At 41.9% G+C, this 15,035-nt stretch overlaps 1 protein-coding gene and 1 pseudogene across 1 annotated transcript; one reads left to right on the top strand and one right to left on the bottom strand.

Annotated features, from left to right (window-relative positions):
- Positions 1–2,094: 2,094 nt before the first annotated feature.
- LOC119422720 (CDGSH iron-sulfur domain-containing protein 3, mitochondrial) lies at positions 2,095–5,380 on the top strand. Its single transcript, XM_037690114.1, has 3 exons — positions 2,095–2,162; positions 3,540–3,656; positions 5,084–5,380. The coding sequence occupies exons 1-3, from the start codon at positions 2,097–2,099 to the stop codon at positions 5,270–5,272; spliced, it is 372 nt and encodes a 123-aa protein (XP_037546042.1). The 5' UTR covers positions 2,095–2,096; the 3' UTR covers positions 5,273–5,380.
- Positions 5,381–8,006: 2,626 nt separating this feature from the next.
- LOC119422719 overlaps positions 8,007–15,035 on the bottom strand; it is a 9,275-nt pseudogene continuing 2,246 nt past the window's right edge.

Here is a 15,035-nt window from a genome sequence, read left to right as displayed (position 1 = left end):
ATATATATATATATATATATATACTTGAAAACATTCATTCAACCTTCATTTAAACAGGTTAGTCCCATTGAGCCACGAGGAATCATTTACAAGGGAGACCTGGAAAACAAAAAGACAATGAAAAATATTTCGGTTATAGAAATACTTAATGTGAATTTGTCTACAGGTATATAATCTGTAAATGAAAAGAAAAACTACAAAAGTAGAAAAACTGATAAACTCTCAAATCAAAAAGTATCTGGACTCATTTAACATTACCTTTCCAGCAATCTGGTTTCAAGAAACAACACAGCACAACAACTGCTTCACTGAACATTTTTAATGGCATTGTTGAAGCATTGGATGCTAAAGATTATTGTGCTGCATTTTTCTTAGATCTGTCTAAAACTTTTGACACTGTGGACCATGACATCTTGTGTCATAAGCTCCCAGAAATTGGTTTATCATATCATACTATTGGTTGCTTCTCTAACTATCTTTCGGATTGGAGGCAATGTGTTCAACATAATGGTATTTCCTCCAGTTATTTAATAGTTAACAAGTGTACAACAAGGCTCATTCTTAGGACCCACCCTCTTTACAATCTACATAGGTAACGTAGGTCAGAGAGCATCCCTGATGCATCCTTACATTTCTATGCTGATGACACAGTTGTTTACTGTCGAGCTAAAACAGTTACTTAGGCGTTCCAGCTTTTGCAGTCTGCTTTCGACATCATCCAGATTTGTTTCATCTCAAACTTGTCCTAAATGCCAACAAAACCATCCATCCGTCCCATTTTTTTTCAAAACAGGAAGTCAGTCCCAGCAGTTCTTCCTCTGATTTTATCCTTTAATGGTGTCCCTATTGAGTTTGTCAATTCCTATAAATATTTGGGCATCTTGGTCGACTAGCATCTCTCTTTTAAGCTTCACATGGAAAATTTGGTAAAGAAACTGAAAGTTAAATTGGGTTTCTTTTTCAGAAACAGAACTTGTCTAACTCCGAATGCTAGGAAATGCCTTGTAACTGTGACTTTCCTTCCCTCCGTTGACTACGGTGACATTAATGAACGCTCTTACAAGCACCGTGCAGATGTTGGATGCTGTCTATCATGATGCAATAGGATTCATAACTGGCTGTAACTATCGTACCCACCACTGCACCCTGTATTCACTGGTTAACTGGACATCATTATCTTAACGCAGACTCTCTCACTGGTACATTTTCATCTTTAAATCACTTGTCGGTCTGTTGCCTTCATATATCTCCTCCTACATGTCACTGTGTGAGTGCCGGTACAGCGTGCGCTTTCAGGACATTATTACCTGCAGTGTTCCCTCAGTGAGAACTGAACTAGGCAAAAGGGCTTTCTCCTACTCCGCTCCTGTTTCCTGGAATATCTTACAAAAAGATTTGAAGCTCTTGACCTTGACTGCTCTAGGTGGCTTTAAACATCTGTTAAGATCCTGGCAAGAACCAATGCAGACATGTTCCTGTTTTAACCGCCTCATAATCTAGCTGTTTTTTCACTACGTTTCTTTTCCCTTTTAATTATAATTTTGTTTTCAATTGTTAAAAAAACAAAACAATTTTGTATGAATCATTTGTGAATGTCTGTTGTTGTTGTTGATATCCACTGTTGTCATCACTTTTTGTTAAAATTCAGATCTCTCTTGTAAATGAGTCCTTGTGGCTCAATGGGATAACCTGTTTAAATAAAGGTTGAATGAATGAATGAAAAAATACCATCTAATACTTGAACACTATTTCCTTTGTACCCATTAATATACCCCTGGCAGACAAATGTTTATAATGTTGATGGAAACTTAATAAAGTTTTTTTTTATTTAATTAATTAATTAATTTATTTTTAAGTACTGTATATGCACACATGTATGGCAAGTACGGGAGGAGTCTTCAGTGTCAATCTGAGGCGCATGCGCAGTCATGTTCTGACGCGCCATTGAAGGGGCGGAGTCGTGCATTCCGCTGCGCATGCGCAATCATGTACGGTCGAGATTTCTCGAAGTTTGGTCCAGTTCTGCCAGAAGGAAAATAAAAGTCTTCATCTTCTTCAGGTTCTGATCTGCAGACAGCGTCAAGATGAGCGCGGTGATGTGCGCAGTGCGCAGAGGATGTGCGCAGACCTTTCGACGACCTCCGGCTTTTTCCGGCTCCACGGTGAGTCCGCCGCCGCAGCTGAATATGTCCTTGCTTTGCACCGACGGCTGGTGTTTGTTTATGTTTTTATTTGTTTTACTTGTTTTTCCTCTGAAGAACGCAGCGTGTCACCTGAAGGTGCTGAGTCACACGTTTTTTTTCTGTGTGCCAACATTCAAACCCGGCGCACCTTATTCACCTTTGACCACTTCTCACTGGTAGATGAGCACGTGACCGCGCCATAATCAGATATTATTATCATTATTATATTATTGACATGTGGATTAAATAATATGTCGTCCGTTCAGCCAAATTAACCATGGACAATGCACAACATCGACTGGTTCAAGTTCAGTCTGCTAATTTCAACAAAATAATGTTATCTGAAGGCGCGTTAATCAGCCTAATGACGTCTTTGTAGATTAAGGCAGGCCGTTGTTACATATAATTAAACGAATCAACTATTTTATTTCAGCGATATTTCAAAGTGTACAACTTTATCAGAAACAATTATTTTTATTAAAATTCTAGCAAACTTTATCATTCAAGATTTTTAATACCAATATCTAATTAAATTGTTTCCAAACAACAACAAAAAATTAATTGAATTATAGTTATTAAAGTTAATATATTTTATATTTAAATTACTTCAGTGATTTCCCTAAAATATTTTTGACTGGTTGTAATACAAATAAATACGGAATATACCATACCACTTTATTTATAAAGCACTTGAAACAGCAACAATATTCCTAATAACATTTTTATTGTTTTAATATTATGTCTTTTTTGGGAGGGAATGTTTAAAAATTCATTCAAGATTTCTGGGATATTACTTTCTTTTCCAGTATCTTAAATAAAGTAATTGATTTTGGCAGCAATATTAAATATGTAAAATGTCAGTTCTTTGATTTCGGGGGAGTTTTTTTGCAATATATTTTTAGAATAAAATAAAAATTATATTTGCAATTGCCTGAAGCTTAAATCTCAGGGCAGGAGTTAAGATAGGAAGAATGTCTGAAATATTGATTATAAACTAATAATGGCAAACTGAATGACTTAAATAAATTATAGACATCTGCTTCAAGGATTTAGTTTAATGATTAGATAATGCGTGTGCTTGCCCTATTCTGCAGATCTCTCCATGGTCTCAGATCATGATTCAATGACAAAAATGTAAAATAAGTCTGAAATGATGACTGAAAGATGACCCATTAAGACGGTCACCATCCAAATAAATAAAAATAATAATGTTGATGAAGCACATCTGTTGCCATAGCTCCCATCCACATAAATAAAACACACTGATGATCTTCTTACTTTAGACATACTGGCTCCCAATGCCATCACACCACCTCCGCCTTGCTTCATTGTTGAACACCTTTCTTTGTCCTGCAGGTCCAGAGGTGTCTTCAGTCCACTCAGCCTGTCCCCGCCGCCCGGCTGCCGTACCGAACAAAGCTGTCTGCTGGGAAAAAATATGCCTGGTGTGCATGCGGTCACAGCAAGAAACAGGTGGGTCCGATCGCCGATCACCTGGTTCAGACTGAGGTTCTGCTGCCCACGTTTCATCCGTGCTCCATTTATTTCACATGAACAGAACCAAAAGTTCTGAGGAGTGACACCTAAACGAGCGTTTGTCTCGTTAAATTTAATTTCCACTTGTCAGTTTCAGATAAAATATTTTTATTACATTTATTCAAATGAGGTTTAACTCCAGAATCAGGGCCCCTACAGTCCAGACTCGGACTCAGCTCTATCATGTGAAGAAGAAGATCCTGGTTTTTAGGTCTGTCTGCGCTCCAATCTTCACCTGTGATCATGAGGCAAGTCTGAGATGGGTCTGAGGCAGATCTGAGACAAGTCTGAGACTTGTCTGAAGTGAGTCTGAGGCGAGTCCGAGACTTTTCTGAAGTGATTTTGAGGAGTGTATGAGACAGGTCTGAGGCGAGTATGAGACTGGTCTTATGTGAGTCTGAGACAAATCTGAGATGAGTATGAGAAAGGTCTGAGACTAGTCTGAGATGAGTGAGGTGAGTCTGAGATGAGTTTGAGGCAAGTATGAGACTGGTCTCGTGAGTGAGGAAAGTCAGACAAATCTGAGGCGACTTTGAGACTGGTCTGAGATTAGTCTTGAGATGAGTCTGAGATGAGCGTGAGTTGACTATGACAGTGGTCTGAGGTGAGTCTGAGACTAATCTGAGATGAGTTTGAGATGAGTGAGGCAAGTCTGAGGTGAGTATGAGACTGGTCTGAGACAAGTGAAGCGAGTCTGAGACTGGTTTGAGGTGAGTCTGAGATGATTCTGAGGCAAGTCTGGGACTGGTCTGAGGTAAGTATGAGATGAGTCTGAGACTGGTTTGAGGTGAGTCTGAGATGATTCTGAGGCAAGTCTGGGACTGGTCTCAGGCGAGTCTGAGGTGAGTCCAAGGTGAGTCTGGGACTGGTCTGAGGCAAGTATGAGATGAGTCTGAGACTGCTCTGAGGTGAGTCTGGGACATTATTATGGTCTAGTCACCGTACATCCGAAACCTTCGCTTGTCCTGCCCATAACGTCTGATCCACTCGATGATTTAATGAAACTTGATATAAATTTGTACCACCACTAGACAGCAGTTGGTTTGACGTCACATTCGGTTTTCTTCGGCTCCTAGAGGAGGAGCTGCAGAAGCTCGTCTGCGGTTCCCTCCTGGACCTGCTTCTTCTTCGACCCGACCACGGTTATTGACAGAAGATAGACATTTGGTTTTTTGTGTATTTTGTTAGGAAACATCCTCTTTTACGTTGCTTCTCTTCACCCTCTTCAGACACAGGAAGTGGCGAAGATAAGAGATTTATTAAACCTGCACTGAACTCAAGTTTAAAGCTGTTGAGTCCCAAAGCTGAGTCCAGACCTTAAAATCTGTGTATCTGAGAAGATTTAATTTTATTTTTTCCGGCAGCCTTTCTGTGACGGAGCTCACGTGGCCAAAGCCCCGGGCATTTCGCCGGTCCGTTTCACGCCCGAAAAAGACAAGACGGTCCTGCTCTGTGCCTGCAAACAGACCCGAAACAGCCCGTACTGCGACGGCACGCACCTGAAGGTCATCTACAGGGACGTGGTGAAGTCCATCAGAGGTCTGTTTAAATGAGCTCATCGTGGCACCGTCAAGCTGAGGAAATCAGTTAATCTGCTGCTGTTTGTTGACCATCGCTTTTGTTTCACACGTTATAACAAATATTCTTGTATAAATCCATTAAATGCCTTAAAGACTTCGTGTTTGTGGTTTCCTGAATTTTGATCTTTTGAAGTTTTGATGTAAATTAGTTGACATTGTAGACAGCAGACCAGGTTGGTTGCAGTTGAGACGTTGGAGCTTGTCTCCATGGAGTCCCTCATGTCATTCTGGGTCAGTGCGGTCCAATTCTCTGCTTTGACACACCTGATTTGAACGTATTAATGATTGGCGGGCTTCTGTAGAACTTGTAAACCTCTTGAAGAGCAGAGGAACACCCAATACATGCAGAATAGTGGCCCGGATTGGACACCGCTGTTCTAGATGTTCAAGGAGAAATGGTGCCACCTCCAGGGGACCCATTGGAAATGTTTAAATTGAGATCAATTTGATCTTATTCCACTAAATAAAGGGTTCAAGGATCTACATGTGCTTCGATAATTGACTTGTCACATCTCAAATATTTGTAGGTGTTTGCTTTGCATACAGTTGTCTTTCAGCAATAACATCGTCCGTGATGACACACAAATTTGTTAAACAACTTTTAACAAAAATTTTGTACTTCTAAGTGTCTAAAAATCTTCGTTTTTAACGTATAATGACCAACAAGGTTCATTATTTTGTACAAATGGACAAAACATGATTGACACAGAGCCCGTGAGGTTAAGGTTCCTTACATCCACCAGACATCTCGACCACTGGAGCCTCGAATCTTTTCGGCACATTGCAAGAAAAGCCTCGGTGCTTCATAAAGCTTCACATGGCCGTCACTAATTCTTAGACCAGAACTGAATCCATCGTCATAATAAACTAACTCGGATGGGCCGGCCACCGTGTTACAACAGCCGCCTTCCCAAACAGATCTTCTGTTCCCAACTACACGGGAAAAAGAATAAGAGGTCAAAAGAAACCCTTCGGTGACACCTTGACGCAGAACCTCAAGTCGTGTAGCATCGATTGGACCAATTGAGGCGAGCATGCCATGGAGCCGTCAAACCGGAGGACATCCTCTCATCAGAGGATCAACCCCCTCGAGACAAATAACCGAACTCCTCCAAGAGGTGAAGGCAGCAGAAACAGTTAGCAGCCGATCCAGATCAACCAACATGTCCAACGACCGTCGTTTTTGTAGATTATGGAAAAGTCTGCACATCCAGACCAGGACTCTTCGGTCTCCGAAGGATCCAGTTAATAGGAGACGGTCGTCCTCGTCAACGAGGAACAAACTTTCATTTTTTATAACTGGATGTGATTCTCTCCGCGCCAGACAGAACAGACGGTACTTGTCGTTTATTTACGCTAATCGTATCTTTCAATACCGCATGCAGTGACCTGTCAATCAACTGGGGAGTCCAATCAGGTTCCAGGGGTGGCAATCGCCACCCTGACCCCCATCTAGCTCCGGCTCTGCTGGTATGGTGTTACACAAGATAAGATATTTGTTGGTCGTTAAACCTGGAACGATTCAGGCTACAAAGATCCAAAATTTTAAACTTTTTTTGCTAAATGTTCTGAGTTTAGGAGCCATTTTATGAATGATTCATAAATTAAAAGTTGGGTTGCTTCAGGTTCTGGACCAAAACTGAGTGAAAAAGCTACTGCATGGTCCAACGAAAACTCTGAAGGACCTTCAAAGAAAACCTGAAGGAGTATCCAGACCATCAGCAACAGATCCAAAAGCCCAGTTCTGGTTATGGATCAGGTTCTGTGATGATTCAAGACTTCTTTTTTTTTTTTTTTTTTGGGAGTTTGAGCATTTTTCACCAAAACAAAATACAATAAAGTCAAATTCTGCTCACTTTCCAAAGGCTGAAGAGGAAAAAGGGACTGGTTCTAGACTGCAGTCCTGACCTGTGCTATTGGACCCAACAAGACCTGAAACTCTTCATCATTCAGTATCATCACCATCAGTCTCTGAGGTGTTTTGAAGCTGTTAAGTCTTTTCTGTTTAGTTTGTTCTTAAACATTTTTATAAATACAGTAGTCCCTCGTTTATCGCGGGGGATCTGTAACTTGAACACCCGGGATAAGTGGAAAAACTGCGAAGTAGGAAAAGTAGTACAAGTACCTGCAGTAGTTTATTATATATATATATATACACTTTTTTAAAGGCGTTTTAAACCATTCCCACTCTTGCAATATTCTAAACAATGTTTCTAAACTCTAAAGCTCTAAGAGACAGAATGTCATGATTTTGGCTCTCTGCCTCCTCTGCTCTTTGCCACCTGCAAGCGCTCTTGGCCACGCCCACTTCTCTGCTCTGTACGCTGATCAGCTGATCGGCTGCAGCAGGAAGTTTATCCTGCAGTAAGGGCTGCAAAATGTGCAGCAGGTGCTAAATAATTTAATCAAAAATTTGATGCCGATCGTGCGCTCATCCATGAATCAGCCAATTGTGTGTAATGTCCAATCTTATTTTGAAAAACCACGATAGAGCGAGTCCGCGATAAACGAACCGCAAAGTAGCGAGGGACTAATGTAAAGTTTCAAATCTGTAAAGACGACACCTGGAGAGAAAACATCGGTAAGTAAACATTTTATTGACCTAAAACATGCACAGATGGCTGATTAAAAAGTTTTGTCTGAAAAGCAACAAAGGGAATGTTGAAATTTATGGAACAACTTGCACGTCGAAATCTTCAAATCCCTTCTTTTTTTTTTTTCATCTGTCAGTTCTTGGACTGCCTGCGGGACAGAGGACAGCCGGTAGTGCTTAGACTCGTGTGTGAATTTAAAAAAAAGCTTCTGTTGCTGGAAAAAATACTCGTCGGTTTCTGCGACGGGACGTGAACAAAGTGCATCGACGGCTCTGAAAACGAACGCGTCGCCCATCGGAACTCTGGAGGCGAGGATCTGGAAACCTTCCCCGCAGCCGCAAGCCGAAGGCGAGTTTGTGGAAATGAAACGGACCCACTGCGTATACGATACAAAACAGTTACGATATCTCGTATAAAAGATAAGTTTATACATATGTACGCACACATGCTCAGGTTGGATACACGCTGTACAGTTTGGACGTGTGCACGGAGCTACTCTACCACACAAACACGCACGGACGTCGGCGCGTCCGTTCGCCGCCACTCCTCAGTCTCTCCAGCTGAGAGTAAACCCGCCTCCAGCTCGTCCAGAAAGGGTCTGTTTGCTCTGTGGAACCCGAACCGCCGCCCTCCGCCCCGTTAGGTCGCCGGAGGTAAGCCGCTTTTCTCGCCGCCCCGGGCCTCCTCCTTCCCGGCGCCGGAGCTCGTGCCGTTCACAGTCACCTTGCGAGCATTGGAGGCCGGAGCGTGCCGCTGAGCGCCGTTGGAGCTTTGGACGGCAGGGGAGGCGCTGTGGGGGGCGGGGCTGGACTGCGAGGAGGCGGCGTGGGGCGGCTGGGCGGGGCTGTGGAGTTTGTCGCTCTGGGAGTCGCTCTCCGATGTCGGGCTCGTGTTGACGCCGTCGGAGTGGCCCTGGGCGGCGGACTGGGACGGCCTCCTACGTTTCCGGTTGGGCTTGACCAGGTACTGCAGCGGGATGGGGCCGGTCTACACGAGGAAACACAGTTAGAGGAGCTGGGGGGAGAGGCGGGGGCACAAAACTCAAAACACACCGTAGCAAAGGGGCTGAACCAACAGTGGAGCTGTTTGCCTGGTTCTGACCCAGCAGGAAGACCGGAGTTTGGGTTATTTCAGTGCTAAGGTCCAAATGTCATGGTAAGGTAGAGCTTTCCAACTGGTGGTCCTGGGGCCAAATCAGGCCCACAGGTGAGCTCAGTTCGGCCCACCAATGGGTTCATTTTTAAATAAAACTAGATTTTAAACCAGAAAACAAACTCACTGAGAATAACTGCTGGATGTTCGGCCCCTGAGAGGTTTAGGTGAATAGACATGGTCTAAGCCAGGGGGTCTCAAACTTCTTACGTTCAGGGACCCCTCAACCCTCATGTTTATTAAATTGTTTTCTTCAGTTTGTCTCTTTAATGCAATGGAAATATTTGTGTAACGTAAATACTTAAGACCTGTTCATACAATTTTTATACTTTTGAACATGAGGTATTTTTCAATCAAAACACAATTAATTTTTTCAATTTCAAGTTCCAAAAATTCTAAAATTGGGGGGGTCTGGGGGGGGTGTCCTCCCCCAGAAATTTTCAATAAAGTAGATGTGATTTCCTTCATTTTGGTGTATTTTAATGGGTTGTTAAACAGCTACGTGCTTGTAAAAAAATATAAAATAATAATGTATGTGTATATATATATTTATTTTTTTTTAATTTGCGAACCCCCAAGCACCAGCTCGCGGACCCCCGGGTTCCAGGGACCCCAGTTTGAGAACCACTGGTCTAAGGCATGGTGGCCCTTGAGGGCCACTATCCTCCTCTGCTCCGACCCATTAATAGGCTTCTTCAGAACTAGGCCTGTCACAATAACTAATTTTCCTGGGCGATTGTCTCAGAAATTATTGTGATAAAACAACAATATTGTTTGAAATTTGACAATAATTAGTAATTATTGTCAAATTTAAGAAGAAATTTTAAAAAAAAGGGTGTAGTAACTTTTTTCACCACTGGGTGGGAGTATAAGACTGTTTGAACTGAAGGATGGATAGTGAGGGAGCGAGCAAGAAAAAACAGGACTGGACACCCCTAGTCGAAGACGACCCATCTTCCTGCTAGCAAACCAATTTCCCTCCCTTTAGGAGGAAAACTTCTCAGGTGCTGCTCGTTAAATTCTAGTTGGGTCAAGCCTTGGCTGATTGGAAAGGAACGGGCAGGGGCACCTCCAGAAATCTTTAATTGGGGGGGCACATGGGGACCACTGAAAATCTAAAAACCTGAACATAATTCCTGGGATTTTATGGTTCTGTTGTTCCGACTAGTCGGAGCTCCTCAAGAGGTTTGTCCTGATTCAAGCTTAATAATCCAGGTAGATAAACCCGTCCAGAGGACCTGACTCAACCCTGCTAAGAATTTTGTTTTATTTTTACTTTGAAATAAAATATATATTTATACTTTTACCTCCTGATTGCGCAAAAACAATTTGTTTTTATGTTTACGAGGTTCTAATCGTAAATAACGGAAAAAGTTTGGGCCTAAACAGGATAAAACTGACAAACGGAGGCCACTAAATTTCAGGAAGGGTCATTGCCCCCAACTAGCCCCCTCTTGGTGACGCCCTAGGGAACAGGACCACATCAGATATAGAGTCCTAATGAGCTCTTTAGGATTTACGACTTTTAAAGTCAAGCTGTGTCCAGCTGATCAGAGCATTTGGAGAAATCTGAACAGGGCGAGTTCAGACCCAGATATTATTATTATTTCTGCTTCCTTCTGGAAGTTTAAGCTTCTTTCTGCCTTTTCAGCTATTTTTTTTTGCTAATTTCAGCTTATTTTTTAGCTAATATCCTAATTTTTGTGCTAATTTCTGTTTATTTAAACCTAATTCAGGAAATGTGTGTTATTTCTGCTTTCTTCTGCTAATTTAGGCTTGTTCTTCCATTTCAGCTACATTTCAGCTGTTTTTCAGCAAGTTCTTCTGCAATAAGCAGTCGCACTGCATTTTCACAGGAGATGCAAATTCTCTAGTTATCTTTATTAGTCTGGTTTTTCTAATGAACACCTGTCAGGGGTGGCGTGGTGTTCCACCCTCACAGGATGCTAACCTGTGACCTTCGTGACCTTTGTTTTTATGATTATTGTTTGCATTCAATAAAAACCCATGCTGCTTTAATCCAGTCCAGCCTAGAAGACGTTTCAGACTGAACTCATCAGAGAAAGATCACGTGACTACACATTAAAAGTCCGGACTCTGACGGCCGGTACTGACCCGTCTCCACTCGTAGAAGTAGGCGATGTCCATTAGTGTGTAATAGTCCTTTAACGGTTCGTCTCCATACAACACCTCCACCTGAAACACACAAACGATCAGCATCCTAACGAACCAACGTCCAGCCCTCAGACCTGGTTCTGCCCTCCCAAACCCTGTTTAACCAGCGAGGTGCCGAGGACTGGAGTTTACCCGGTAGTTGTTGGGGATGTCCATCTTGCTCCGCAGGAACTTTGCTAAGTGCATGACGGACATGGCTGCCGGGCACTGCAGGAAGCGTTTCCCGTTCGACTGAAAACCAGAAAACGAGACAGAAATCAAGACGAGGAGCAAAAAACTACAAAGAGTTTCAGTTCAAAGCCTCCTCACCTTGTCCGCCTCCACGTCGGACCGCTGCCTCTCGCTGCTTCTGCAGAAAAAAATTTTAAAATAAAAAAATAAAAATCACAAATTCAAGTTTAACTAGAGAAATTGCATTTCCTGCAAAAATTCAGTGTGAATGCTTATTGCAGAAGAACTTGCTGAAAACAGCTGAAATTAGCAAAAGACATGCTGAAATGTATCTGAAATGGAAGAACAAGCCTAATTTAGCAGAAGAAAGCAGAAATAACACATTTACTAAATTAGGTTTAAATAAACAGAACTTAGCTTTAAAAAATGATGAAATTAGCAACAACAACAAAAAACAAAACTGAAAAGTAGCTGTAAAGTCAAAAAGCAGCTTAAACTACCAGAAGGAAGAGGAAAGAACAGAAATGAGCTAAAAATGTGGAATTAGCTGAAAAAGTTAAAATTAGCATAAAAAAAAGAGTTAAATACTGTCATGGCTAAAAGGGAAGAAAAAGCTGAAACTAGCAGAAAACAGCTGAAAGGAGCATAACTAGCTGAAATTAGCATAAATAAGTTAATTAGGATGAAAGTAGCAGAAATAACCACAAAAACCTTGAATTTATCTGAAAACAGCTGAAATTAACTAAAAAATGCTAAAAATGTAGCTGAAAAGGCAGAACAAGCTTAAATGAGCAGAAAACCCCCAGAAATGAGCACAAAAAAGTGGAAATTATCTGAAAGTAGCTGAAAAAAGATTAAATTTGTACAAGGAAGCTGAAAGAAGCGACCAAAATGTGAAAGGAGCAGTAAAAGGTTGTAAACAGATCTAAAGATTTGAAGGATGTAAAATGAGCTCAAATCAAAAAGTGAATTCAGCTTCCTTCACCTTCCTTCTGCAAATTAAAAAGAAAATTAAGCTAATTTCAGCTGTTTATTCAGCTGTTTTGTGCTCTTTTCAGATTCTTTCTGCTAACTACATTTTTGTGCTTCTAACGTCTTCCTGCTAATTTTAGCTTGTTATGCTCCTTTCAGCTTATTTATGCAAGTTTCAGCTTTTTCTGCCATTTTAGCTACTATTGAGCTGTTTTTACGCAAATTTTAGTTTTTTTTGGCTAAATCTACATTTGTTCAATTCAATTCAAAAATACTTTATTAATCCCAGAGGGAAATTAAGTGTTGTCGTAGCTCATTATCTTGGTTTTCTCCCTGAGCGATGGTCACTCCACCCAGCAGTCTGCCGAGCTTTTCGTCACCACGGACAGACAGCTCACGGCGCCGGGGGATGATCCCGGTCCTCCCGTTGTCAAAAGCTGAGTTTCCCACCAGCGCCATGATCTTGGTGGTCAGGTACTCGAGCACAGCTGCCAGGTTGATGGAAATTCAACCACGGTGCCTCCTTTTCAACTCATTTGGGGCTGTAGCTGACGTATTTGAGCCTTTGAGATGTTAATCAGTTGCTCCTGGTTGTTAAAAAACACCTTGTCGCCATGGTTACGCATCATAACAAATGCCCAAAGCTAAAAAGGTTTCTATAAAAACCCTTCCAGCTGCACAGCATCCAATACCAGAGGAAGTAATCATCCGAAAAAAAGTGATTTACGTCCAGAAAAAAGAGGAATTAAAGTTTTCAAAAGCAATAACTCAGAATGAAAGTAACAGCTGCTCCAACATGCAGCCGCCCCGAGCGGCACAATTCCACAATTCTAGACGTCATGTTGCACTTGTTTTAACTTTTTTCCTAATTCAGAAAAAATGTGCTCTCCTTCCTTCTTGTAATTTAAGTTTCTTTCCGTTTTTTTAGCTACTTTTCAGCTTGTTTTATGCCAATTTCTGCTTTTTTTTTTTTAAATTTACTTCCCACTTTTTGTGCTCATTTGTGCTTCATTCATCCTAATCGGGCAAACGTGTCTTTTCTGCTTCCTTATGCTAATTTAAGATCGTTCTACTTTTTCAGCTAGCGTTTTAGCATGTTTTAGCTAACTTTACGTTTTCAGATAATTTCAAGGTGTTCATGGTAATTTCTGCTACTTTCAGACTAAATTATTTCTGCTCATTTCAGCTTATTTCTTATAGTTTCTGTTATTTCAGTTACTATTTAGCTGTTTTTAACGCTATTTAGCTTTTTCAGATAATTCCACATTTTTTGCACGCATTTCAACTTTTGTGTTCCTTCTGCTTTCTCTTGATTTATGCTTGTTCTACATTTTCAGCTCTGTTTCAGCATGTTTTTAGCTTATTTCGGCTGTTTTTCAGCAAGTTCTTCAGCAATAAGCATTCACGCTGCATTTTCGCAGGAAATACCATTTCACTAGTTTATTTATCCTTTAGCTGGTGACCCTGAGGTTGCGGGTTTGAGCCCAGGTTGCCGTGCGGGGTGGGGTTCTGGTCTGAGCAGTCAGGACCGTCGGACTCACCGGTTCCTCTGGTAGAACTGTATGGACAGACTGATGATCTCATCCTCCGCGATGTTGAACGTCTCCACCACCTCGCCCGGCTCCAGGACTCGGTTTTCAGCGTAGAAATCTCGCCTCCGCTTCATCTCATCTGAGTCCAGAGAGCTCACCGTTACACAAAAACAACAAACAGAACCGACGGTTCTGTTCGGAGTCGGCGGTTCTTACCTTTGAAGAGTCCCGGGACGAGCTTATAGACGATATCTTGGAGGGTTTTGTCCGATCTGGAAGGAAAAGGCATTAGACTTTTAGACGTTTGGACTCGGGCGTGTTTAAAGTGCAACCATAGAGAAGTTCTGATTACTTGATGCTGAGCTGTGGACACGTCTTGTGGACCTGGACGTCACATCTGGGACAGAACTTGTTTGTCTCGAGGAAGGCAACGATGCAGGTTTTACAAACTGCACAGAGAGAAGGGGCAGAGCGGCGTCGGTTACACAAGTCGGCACATAAAACATGTCGGTGTCAAGTGTTTCCATGACGACGGCATCTTCAGACCGGTTCTTCTGCCTGATCGCTTGGAGCCGCCTGCTGCCACGAGAGGCGGGCGATAACGGACGACCACAAAAAAAGGTTGGGACCTCATGGACAAGTTAAATAAAACAACAGAACGAAATAATTTAAAATACTCGTAAACACATAACGGAGTAAACATCGAATGTTTAAACTAAAAAACTTTTTTTTTTTTAGAAACAAAAAAAAATCAGGTAATTTAGAAATTTATGGCAACAACACACCCTCAAAAAGTTGTTGAGCAACAAAAGGCTTTAACAGTAAGTGGTACAAATAAAAAACAGCTGGAGGAACATCTGGGACAAATTATACCAATTATAAACTGGTTAGACCGAGACTTTAAGAGGATGAATCTGTCAGAAGTAAAGATGGGCAGAGGTTCACCAGTCTAAACAATAGCACCGCAACTGGTCTCCTCAGGTCCTCCAGATCCTCCATCAACTGGTCTCCTCAGGTCCTCCAGAACATCCAACAACTGGTCTCTTCAGGTCCTCCAGAACATCCAACAACTGGTCTCCTCAGGTCCTCCAGATCCTCCATCAACTGGTCTCCTCAGGTCCTCCAAAACCCCAAAAACTG

This window comes from Nematolebias whitei, chromosome 16 (genome assembly GCF_014905685.2).
Source record: "Nematolebias whitei isolate Nwh7 chromosome 16, NemWhi1, whole genome shotgun sequence".
NCBI lineage: Eukaryota > Metazoa > Chordata > Actinopteri > Cyprinodontiformes > Rivulidae > Nematolebias > Nematolebias whitei.
Note: the sequence above shows the minus strand (reverse complement) of the source record. Positions and strands in the feature narration are given on the sequence as shown.

Excerpts from the sequence above, each read along its gene's own strand:
- LOC119422720 (XM_037690114.1), top strand. The coding sequence starts at position 2,097 with ATGTGCGCAGTGCGCAGAGGATGTGCGCAGACCTTTCGACGACCTCCG. Across the intron at positions 2,163-3,539 it reads CGGCTTTTTCCGGCTCCACG|GTCCAGAGGTGTCTTCAGTC; the intron begins GTGAGTCCGCCG and ends TTTGTCCTGCAG. Across the intron at positions 3,657-5,083 it reads GCGGTCACAGCAAGAAACAG|CCTTTCTGTGACGGAGCTCA; the intron begins GTGGGTCCGATC and ends TTTTTCCGGCAG.